At 37.8% G+C, this 11,498-nt stretch overlaps 1 protein-coding gene across 1 annotated transcript; it reads left to right on the plus strand.

Moving 5' to 3' along the window:
* Positions 1-2,159: 2,159 nt before the first annotated feature.
* On the plus strand, positions 2,160-11,377 carry bdh2 (3-hydroxybutyrate dehydrogenase, type 2). The gene is made up of 10 exons (XM_084068045.1): positions 2,160-2,239; positions 4,054-4,144; positions 6,397-6,475; positions 7,257-7,353; positions 8,001-8,109; positions 8,658-8,718; positions 8,913-9,026; positions 10,026-10,084; positions 10,581-10,673; positions 10,880-11,377. The coding sequence occupies exons 2-10, from the start codon at positions 4,073-4,075 to the stop codon at positions 10,931-10,933; spliced, it is 738 nt and encodes a 245-aa protein (XP_083924171.1). The 5' UTR covers positions 2,160-2,239; positions 4,054-4,072; the 3' UTR covers positions 10,934-11,377.
* The last annotated feature ends 121 nt before the right edge of the window (positions 11,378-11,498 follow it).

Here is an 11,498-nt window from a genome sequence, read left to right on the forward strand (position 1 = left end):
AATTTCCAGTAGTATGTGCTAAAGCTACTTTAAAGTGGTCATCCACTCCATTGCTTTGTAGATATTGCACCTCAAATATTGACTGACATATATTCTATGCAGCTTTTACACCTTCTCTGCTAATAACATTGACTTGTTCACCTTGTTGTCACTGCACAATGGATATGCACTTGGTTGTAAAGAAAAAACAAAGAAAATTAATGAAAGATACAACTCTTGTAATCATTATGTTGATATTGATCAAGTTGAGCTACTTAAGTATTTTTGTTTAAAAAAACATTAATTGTTTATTATTACAGGGACAGCGTGATTTAAAAAAGGCACCAGAGTTATATAACATCTGTTGTTACTGGGCAGGGAGACAAAATCAAATACAAAATAAACGCTACAAAAAAACAGCACAATACTTTACAGTCCAATGTGAGATGAAATAATAAATGTGTCAAATACAGTGAACATAAAGCAAACATTGGTGGTGGCACATTTTTAGCTGCCTTTAGCTCAGAAGTCTATAGGCTACACTGCAACACTTCCTGAGTAAGGGATGTAATTCTTCTTCCCTACTTACCAAGAAGGCAAATTGACCAATGGCCGTCTTTCTGAACTGTCACCCCTAAATTAGCTACATTGCCTAAGTAAAATTATGATTTGTAAACTGATTGAGTTCAGTCAAATAGTCTATGTAGCGATAACCTATAGGCTACTACTGGTTTATTTGACTTCAGAAATTAATATGCCATTAGACAAATACGTAGGGTTAGAAAAATAACTATTGTTTGTCATTCCTGAAAATAAGTATATTCATGTCTCTACATTTTCTTTTGAAGGGAGTCCATAAATGGTGTTCCAGTCTACTGTAAGACCTGGCTTTAGGCCATCAAATCCAATCAACTATTTTCAGCAAAAGCTTTCCCCACAATAACAGAAAACATGAAAGACACTATAGAGCACTGAGGGATTCCGCTCAATGGGGTTTAAGTGGTTAAATCCAACATGTGTTTAAAATGTTATGGCAAATGTATTTGCTTATGTAGTTGGAACAATTTAAATAGATCTGTTAAAGGTCTTGACAAGCTGTTTTGAATCAAATGAAACATGGCCTTAAGGCAGAGAGTGCTTTCTTCTGACTCAGTCAATAAGTCATTAAAGACTGGCTCCATCCATTCATTACACTCACTTCAAATGCAGAACCAGTGCTAATGCATTGTCAATTGTATATCTAGCAGGTAAAATGAAATATGTTTGGTTTGTTGTCAGCACAAATTAACTATAACTACAAATTATTATTATATTACCAGTTTGCATATAGGGAACTGATCAACACAGACTATTTGATTACGGTCTGGCATAGGCTGCAGCACACAGCTGGGTTCTGGATTCAAATATGTGTTAACAATCAAGAAAGAATGATGTAGTGTTATCCAGGGCCAATAGCAGAAGCCTACCATGGTTCAATTGGACAACAATAAATCACATTCACATGACTCTTGATTGCTTCTTGGGTGTGTGTGATAGATAGCTCCCATTTCACTCTCATGTGTCAATCTAGTTAATGATGATGATCTCATGCAGAGTATGATCCATTTCAAGATATGATTATTAATCTTCTTGAATGTCTCCTATAACCCCAGCACAAAATACAAAATTAATTGGATGGCATGCAGGCTTGTGACATCAAGCATGGAGAAGCCTACCCCAGAGAGAACGACTTTCATTGTAATTAAGGATTATAGGACACACATTTTATTAAATCAATCCATATCCTCCACTTCTATTTGTAAATTTGCCACTTCCGACCATATATATTTCCTTTTGAATATAAAGGTTGCAAAAGTACATGCAGTTGGAAATGTTGTTGGGTAGTATGGATCTCAAAGCTGCACTGAATTTTATTTTATTTTTCAACTTTTATTAACATTAAGAAAAATGTCAGTTCTATATGGGCCAGACCACCATCAAATATGACAAAACATGGGTGCATAGTACCAGTTAAGTTACCAATCTGTTGTAATGAATGATTACTCAAAGGAATAGCATCTGACATTCTGAATGAATCTGCGCTCCTCCACAGCGCACACCAACGACGTCTAGCGGCAAAGACTATATTGCAGGTTCATTGTAAAACTATGGGAGAGACACTTCCTGGTCAGGAACCAATAGAATGTTCAGAAACGAGCATGTGATGACATACATATTTATTGTTTTGGACTTTCTACAACCACTCGTGACAGAAGTGAAGGTAAGTAGGACATCTATGAGTCAATATGAGTAGGTATTTGCTCTTGCAAATTAAGAATGTTTTTTTGCAGAATGGTACAGCTAAGAATAGACAATAATAACTTTCCATGAGGAACAGAGGAAGGCTAAAGCTCATGCTACAAATTCTACCACGAGTTCAAAGGTTTCACAAAGCAGTCACACTGACTAACTTTAATCATAAGCAGGTCCAACCGTCCATGCAGACAGAACTTGCTCTCTAAACATTCGATCTGGTAGCCTCTCAAAAACCGTGGTGGTAAAAGCTACTCATATGTTTTACTTAAATAAAAGTATCAATACTACAATGTAGAATTACTCAGTCTCTTGTCTGTTACAAATAAAAGTATTTGAGTAAAAGTACAAAAGTATTGCCATCAGGTTTCAAATGTATAACATGTATACAAATCGAGCTATTTTCAAACAGACAAAGTTTAAACAGGGCTGAAGTGGTTAATGTATGTTTTGTAATAAATCATCAAAATCTACAAAGTAACTAGTTACTAACGTTTTCTAATACGCAAAAGTACAGTATTTGTCTCTGAGATGTAGTGGAGTAGAAGTAAAAGTATTGAAAATTGGAAATACTCAAGTAAATTAAAGATACCTCAAATGTGTACTTAAGTACAGTATGAGTAAATGTACTTAGTTACTTTACACCATTGATCAAAATCCTATGCTTAGGGTTACAGTCATTCATAAATAATATTTCACACAATGTGATAAAAGTTCAGCAAGACATTTACAGAATACTACAGGGTAATACAGTACATTAAAGCTATAGCTTACTCATAATAACTAAAGCAATGGATGACTAGTTGATTTGCTAATGTGAACAGGAATTCAATTATAATACATCCTGCATTCATTCATGCATCATGAGTCATGCATTAGTTAAAGAACCACTTTGCCCATTGTCAACCTTAGTTCATATAATTGCTCCTCACTAATGCTTATTATAATATGTTTTAAAAAAAATCCTACTTGGTCTGTGTCTCAGAGGAGGGCTGTGTGGACAGTTCAGAAACCCGGCGCCTACCAGTGACATCATCGACGGGAAATCCAAGCTAATAGAAACTGCAGGCTTTCTCCTCCTGGAAAGTTAGCATGTTAACTTATAATAGAAGCAATTGGTCTCGCATTAATACAAACTATAAATGTTTGAAATGACCAAACCGGTCTACCGATGAAGTCACTGGTACTGTAGGTGGGTTTCTGAACTGCCCACAGCCCTCCTCTGAGACACAGTAGACCAAGCAAGCATCATACCATATCGTACCATAATAAGCATTAGTGAGGACCAATATATGAAGATAGGTTGAACATGGGTGAAGTGTAGCCTTGGATCAATGTATTTTATCGATTTTCACATTTGCATATCATAGATATGTAAATGTAAAAATCTATAAAATATATCTATGATAGTCTTGATCCAAGTCGAGGTGAAGTGGTCCTTCAAACTTTACTGAAGTAAGATTTTGTACCCACACTGTATTTAGAAAATCGTCATTCTCTAATTTGATTTTCACGTGATTAAGCATTCAAGTCATCACACATGTATAAATAAATGTATAAAACAAAAATGGTTAAACTGAATCAGATGACAGCATTGGCATTGGCATCGACTGTAAAAAAGAGTAAACAATGAGGTATGTGTGAACTGTTGCATTACTTAGTTTATCCCTTTTTTGTTTAGATCGACATTTGGTATGACATACAAGGAATTTTATTTGAAACAAATTTGTAACAAGATCATGGTCCCATATTATTTATATTCTTTATTTTGTTTGATCACAGAAGCTGTAAAAGGTACACAATGGGCCGTCTGGATGGGAAGGTCATCGTGTTGTCCGCAGCTGCACAAGGGATCGGACGAGCAGCAGCAATAGTAATAAACCTTCATAACTACTTCATACTGTTACATTTCATAACCCAGAGGTTCTCAAAGTAGGATCCGGGGGTTCCAGGGGGTTTTTACTTCAAAAACATCTTGAACAAATGCGAAACATTTTGAATATTAATGCTTTACATTTTAACAACTAAAATATTTATGGGGGTCCCTGTCACACATTTTTTTCAGATGGGGGTCTGCGGCCAAATACAAATCAGTTTGTTGGTCCTTGACATGAAAAAGTTTGAGAACCTACTGTCATAATAACCACTATTTAGTGGATATGTTACCTGTATCTCAGCCATGATTTTGCTGATGCCATTAGCAGGGTAATTGCAATGCTGACTGAAACTAATTCATGATGAATGAACTAATAATGAATGAAACCTACTCAGACTGTTGCTCCAAATGCTGCAGAGGCATAGCAGACAAGCAAGGTTAACCGCAAAAACGTCCATATTTTCAAAATGGAAAAGAGAAATCAGATGTTTGCTCACAACGTGTCGCTTTGCGGCGCGTTGGCGTTGTAGATCTGCTATTTTCACAACAACTTCTTGACCGAAATTTGACTGGGGGTGAGTAGGTATTGGTGCCGGTTCGTATAGACACGTACAAAACTAATCCCTCTCAATAATTACTTATGACTAGGGCTGTCCTTGACAAATCTGTAAAATAGTGTTTTCCGCATACAGTCATTGTAGACCAGCCTTTAGTTTTCAGTTTGGTGACGACCGATTCATCGATTACTCGACTATGGGGGGACAGCCCTACGACTCTCTAAATGTGTTTGTGGTGTGTGCATCGGCACCCTTCCCTCTGCCTGTATTTTCTTATTTTACTTTGGGACTTTTCGGGGCATCCAAATTTGGGAGGTAATATTTGAATGTTGTGTTTATCAACTGCAACCACAAACCAACAAATCCTACACAAAATGTTGCATTTAGAAGTACATTTATTTTCTCCTTCAGCATATGACTTCAGATCCCCGTCAGAGTAGTATTGGATTTAGCTTGGGGTTCGGGTTTCATCTTTACATGGCAGGGCTATCATATTGTTGAATCTCTGTGAAGTGAATAAGAAGTATTTTATCCTTTTATAGAGAGGAAAGCCAAAATGATACATTATAATAACCAGTAGATGTTAGATCGAAGGAGTAGTCGTCATGGCAATGATTTTTTAGGAACACTTTTATTCACAGCGCAGCACACCAAACACCAAACCAACTCCACATGGAGTACTGAAGGCTCCCTGTAATTACTCCTATTAAAGGGTCTAGTCCACAAACACGCATGCAACATAAATGGCTAAATGAATGACACAAAACCATATAAAATATGAAGTACTGAAACACTTTCCCCATAGAAAATGATAGCACAATAATACAGCATTAACTGTAGTGTGTGCACCCCAAGGCATGCTGGGAATTCTCCTCAGCCACTAACCACCGCTATGGTATTATGTCAATTTAAATATTTGTATTAGGAAACACAAATCTGCAGCATGAATGATCTTACAAAATGCAGAGTGTGGTGTTGTGCTGTTGGAACTTTCAGCTGAATCCTCAAAGGTTACTTTGACCAAGGAGAACATATTTCTATAAATTGGTCTTGTTGTCAAGATTGGGTCTTTGTCAAGTCGGTTTCCTTAAAAAAATGTTTTTGTCGGGGCTAATCAAATACATACTACCATCTCAGATCAATAGACTTGGAGCAATTGCATTTTCTGTTGAGAGCTGTGTAGCTATATACCGAAGAGCTTGCTGTGGTGTTTACACTTCAAAAGGTACTTCTGCTGAAAAGGTCTACTCTACTCTATTATGTGGTTAATGATGCACTCACTTTTGGCTTCTGACTGTGGACCGTATTATCGTTTAAAACCCAATGGGGACAATGATTCTATGTCCACAGACCAATGGAAATGGGATCTTCATGTTATGAACTGGATAGGCATGAGTCATTGTCATCGTCAGTCACAGAGTGGTTCATTTTCTTATAGGCAGTGATTCAATTTTGAATGGGAGGCAACCTATCTTTTCCACCCCTTGCCAAATACTCAAGGGTTTTATGTCAGTGTTTAATATAACACTTGACTCATCTTGAATTTAATCCAATGTCTTTGATTCATGGCATCTTTTGGATACATATTGTCAATTATTTATTTGCTTTATCAAATATTAGGCTTGTGTGGCAGTGTATTTTATTTTGAAATGTTGGATCCATTTTGAAACTCATTTTCATTTTCACATGCAGGCATTTGCTAAAGAGGGAGCTCAGGTCACAGCAACAGATATCAATGGAGATAAGCTCAAGGAGTTGGAGGGCATTCCAGGTACTGCTCTCCTGTTTTGGTCTACAGCTGCCATCTACTGGACAACACAGTGCAGTCAGGATGAGCCTATTGATTTTCATCATCAAACTTTCCTTGACATCCATATTATGTTATTATTACGCTATGTACACCTCTGTGGCAAATGAGGATGTATGGTTCATTGGTTACTTTTCTTAATTTCATATTAATAACTGGTGTGGGTCTGATGTGGATCTATTGGATTATGTAGATTGCAAATTGTAAATTGTACCTTTAAAGGATTAAAAAAACGTTTATATAACAAAAAAGGACAATACCATTTGTATATTGTATCGTTTGAGATCACCCACTATTGCATAATGCATAATGTTGGAATTCTTCTTGGGATACTGTAGCTTTGCCAAGTGAGGATGACCAGTATTAAATGTCTCAACTGGCCTTCATTATTACTAAATGTCATGCTCATTGATCACTGAGGTACTTAAGTGGTGCTGGTTTTGAACTCTACTACAATGGCCACTGGACCATAGTCTAAACACTAGATATTGTTAATAATACTTCATAATTCATGCTGTCCTTTACTATGTAAAGTTTAGACAGTGTAGGCTGTTCTATCTGCATGCTAAGCTTGATCATCTAGGTTCAATTGCTTCATATGAGAGGCCTTTGTCTCACTTAATAATACTGCTATAATACTTGATTAAAACCTTAAAAGACATGTTTTGGCTTAATTCATCTTTTCATTTTGGGTAGTACTGATAACCCCTATGTAATAATTGCTTTCATTTGACATGAACTATAGGAATCAAGACCAAAGTGGTGGATGTAACCAACAAGGATCAAGTTGAAGTCCTGGCCAGGGAACATGACCATGTAGATGTGCTGTTCAATGTTGCTGGGTACGTCCCCGTCCCCCCTCCTGCCACTTCATGCAATGCTGCTATATATGATTTCAAATGTATGATCAAATCACCCTATTACTTATACCAGTGTCTCCATGTTGAACACATGTTGTCTACCCATCCCCCACTCCTCCCAAATCCTTATACTTAAGACTTAACCCCAACTTGACCTTATGTCACCAATCACCTTAACTGGGGGCCTCCAAATTGACACCTTCATATTTGTCTTACAGCTAAATGGTGGGGGACACTCAACTTGTTTACGTTGAACAGCCTTCGTTTAAGATGCCCAATCTGTGGCTCACATGCATGTGCTCAGTGTTTAAATATTTGGATATTGATCCATTGATTCAGTATTTCACCAAACAAGTTGAAATAGTAAGCATATCCAGCATACTTTTGCATGCTCTTTTTGCTATGTATGTTACATGTCTTTGTCATTCGCCAAATGATAAATACAATATATTAACAATAAATACTAAGAGGTAGCTCATCCCAAATGTCAAAATTAATGTCATTAGTTTGTCCTCAATTCCTTTAGTATTTTGGACATGTACACTGGATTTTGGGTATAGCACTCCACTGAGAAATCCCACTTTTGATGTGCAACCCCTTTTTCTGCCAAACATTTTTAATGCTTTCAGGTTTGTGCATCATGGCAGCATCTTGGACTGTGATGAAGCTGACTGGGACTTCACCATGAACGTGAACGTCCGCAGCATGTACCTCATGAGCAAGGCTTTCCTGCCAAAGGTGACCTTTGCCATCCCACTACCGCCTGGGAAACTGGGAAATTAACCACATGAACCCTAGCGTCCTTATTCTGGGGTGACGCTTCGGCGGAAACAACCTATCTGTGAGCTCACAACGTGCCGCGTCGTGAGTTTGTAGATCGGCTATTCTCGGTGAAGAGATTTGGTGTTGAGAGAAAAAAGGAGTGGACCACGTATAGAGCCCTGGGTGACCATAGTCAACTAAGTATATAGGGTTTAAGTTAAAGAAAACATATGTCCTCTTTGCTTATCCTATTGAGAGAACAAGAGGTGCTGCAGTAAAAGCGACATATGTTTTTGTTCCCTTGCTTTGTGCTCTGGGATTAGTTGTATTACTTTGAGCCTGTGACACGATGGGGAGTAACTTCCCATCTGCTAATCCAGCTTTAGTCTCAAACTGTCTTGAAGATGAATAATTGCATTTTACCTTAGCCCGTTAATTCAGTTTTTACACATGATCATCATATTCATATTCCTGTATTTTTGAAAGATCTGTGAATATGACACCCTCCTGCATTCTCATTCTAGATGTTGGCAAAGAAGTCAGGAAATATAATTAACATGTCATCTGTTGCATCAAGTATCAAAGGTAAAGGATCTAACTATGAAAATTACTATTTTATTTTGCAATAAAATACTTTTGTGCCTAAAAATGAGCTGAACAAAGTTTGCCCCGTGTTCAGTGTAATCCTCTTATCTCTGATAATTGTTTTCTGTGTGCATGTGTGTGTGTGCGTGTGTATCTGTCTGTGTCTGCCTCTACACATGTTTTCCCTTCCACAGGAGTTGTGAATAGATGTGTCTACAGTACCTCCAAGGCTGCAGTTATCGGTCTCACAAAATCTATAGCTGCAGATTTCATTGAGCAAGGCATTCGTTGTAACTGCATCTGCCCTGGTAAGTATGTTATTGTTTTGAAACACCATGTGAAGAAAACCCCAGTTATTGTCCTTGGTTGGAACTCAGGGTCAGAAGGAAGCGCTGTAGTAGATTACAGTACAGACGTTGCTGAAGACATACTATGTGTATCTAATCTAACTATAATTTGACTAACCTCTGTGGCCATGGTGTCTCGTGTCTCGGTGTGTGCCCGTTTCTCCTCACTGGCTGGAGCACTTGATCTGATTTTGCACACAGCCATTGCCCATTACCATCTGAACTTAACTGCGAAGCCCGTTTCTCAATTTCATCAAATCTCAGCTTTTTATTAGCCATTATGTGTCAAACAATGGGAGATAACGATAATGGGAGATAACGGAGATAACAGGCAGCAAGGTCTGTACTTTCGCCTGCGCCCTTCACCGGGGCTTGGGTGCTCATATCCCCCTACGGGTATGGTCTAGTATATAGTAACAGGAGGAAATCATGTTTGAGTGTACTGTGTATTTTATCAGAAATATAGGTATTGATTTACTTTTAACCACATGAACCATAGCATACCTATTCTGGCGGGCAAACATTCATCGAAAATCGCTGATCTATAAGCTCACAATGTGTTGCGTTGTGACGTGTTGTGAGCTTCTAGGCTTCTGCGAAGACATTTTAGAGGGAATAAAGAAGGGAACCCCCGGGAGACCGCGGTCAATGAAGTACTGTATATAACATTAAGTGGTTAAACATCCGATTTTATAACCAAATGCTCTGAAAGTTAGTGAGGACTTTTCATTTTCACTAATATCATATCAGATGACTCTAAAACTGATTAATCGGTCGGGCCGCTGTTTTGCAGTGTACTTAAAATGTAATAGTAAACAAGTAATTCAAATGTTTTTATTTACCACATTTTGTTTGGACATTTATTTAGTTAATGGTGGTTGTACAACAAAGTATACATTATGGACTTAGCTTATATCCTTTTTAGACTTTGAATGTAAAGGTTGCTTTATGTTTCGTCAGGGACTGTTGACACACCATCACTGAGGGGTAGGATCCAGGCCCAACCCGACCCAGAGCAGGTACTTTTTCATTGTGATTGTATTTTCTACATTTTGTATTTATAGCAGATAATTTAACAGTTGTATGACGAGCAGTTTTTTTGTTTGTCTTCTGTGGCTTAAATACTGTGTGTGTAGGTGCAGGATAAATAAGTAACTATATATACAAGGAGCAATATTTGCACACTGGGGGAAAAAAAGCTCTCATTATTATATAACATATTCATGTTTCAGTCATGTCAGTCAAATGTCCATGGTCCATGTGCATAAGTAAATTAAACATTGGCAGCTTATTTTTCAGTGTGCACATATTTCTCCTTATTGGTTGTAAATATTTAGCAGACACTTTTACTGAAGATGGCTTCCAGGCAGTGGTTTGTTCACTGGCCAAAAAGGCTTGTACAATAAAGAAGCTTACCAGTTGCAGCTGTAATTGTCCAGGATTTTTCTGGTCTGGATCAACCAACCCTTTGATTATTCCCCCCTGTATTGTGTGTTTGGTAACTATGGTCTGCAGGCCTTTAAGGACTTCATGGCAAGACAGAAGACAGGTCGAATGTGCACAGCAGAGGAGGTGGCTTACCTGTGTATCTACCTGGCTTCAGATGAGGTATGTGTTACATACAGTAGTAGGTGACAAAATAATACACTGTATGTTAGGTACACTTTCTGTACGCTAATAATGCCGATGCCCAGATTAATCATGCTATTCTGATTACAGAACTTAATTACAGTTTGACTTTTACAGAACTTAATTACAGTTTGACTTGACAATATTTATGTGAGATTTATGATGAGTTGTTTTCCTCCCTTTAGTCAGCCTATGTGACTGGAACAGAGCACATCATTGATGGAGGATGGAGACTCTGAAGTTCCTGTTGCCAACCTAATGAGACAGTGCTGCTGGGCAACAGACGTCATTTATAAGACTGCACAAAAAACAAACAAATGAATGAATTATGCACCACTGCTTTTGAATTTGTGGTTGGACAATGTCTATATTTAATGTAAGCAAAATTTGTCACAGATAATCTGTGATCCAACATGTGATGTGCTGTCGTCATCATGATGATGGAGGAAGGAGACTCTCGAGGGCCCTGTTGCTGCCCTAATAAAACAATGCTGCCAGGCAACAGATGTCATGACTGCACACACACGATTCATACACTAAAACTGCTGATATGATTGTGTATAGGATATCGTCTACTTTTCAAATTTGTGGGAAAACGTCACACAGATCATCTGTTGTTGTGATCACTCAGATAAGGATGTTGTGCCATCATCGTTATTATTGGTGAAATATGTATGGTATTATTAAACTATGGAATTACAAGTTTCTTGTCATCCAAGACTGGTGCTTTACTGTATGTACTCCCCATCCAGTGATGGAAGAAGTACTCACATGTTTTACTTAGGTAAAAGTATCAATACCCTC

This window comes from Gymnoscopelus microlampas (assembly GCF_963454915.1).
Source record: "Gymnoscopelus microlampas genome assembly, chromosome: 2".
In the NCBI taxonomy this organism is placed as follows: domain Eukaryota; kingdom Metazoa; phylum Chordata; class Actinopteri; order Myctophiformes; family Myctophidae; genus Gymnoscopelus; species Gymnoscopelus microlampas.

Bases quoted from the DNA above. Each gene is read 5' to 3' on its own strand.
- bdh2 (XM_084068045.1), top strand. From the start codon at position 4,073: ATGGGCCGTCTGGATGGGAAGGTCATCGTGTTGTCCGCAGCTGCACAA. The intron at 4,145-6,396 runs GTAATAAACCTT...TTTCACATGCAG, and splicing joins TCGGACGAGCAGCAGCAATA to GCATTTGCTAAAGAGGGAGC. The intron at 9,027-10,025 runs GTAAGTATGTTA...ATGTTTCGTCAG, and splicing joins TTGTAACTGCATCTGCCCTG to GGACTGTTGACACACCATCA.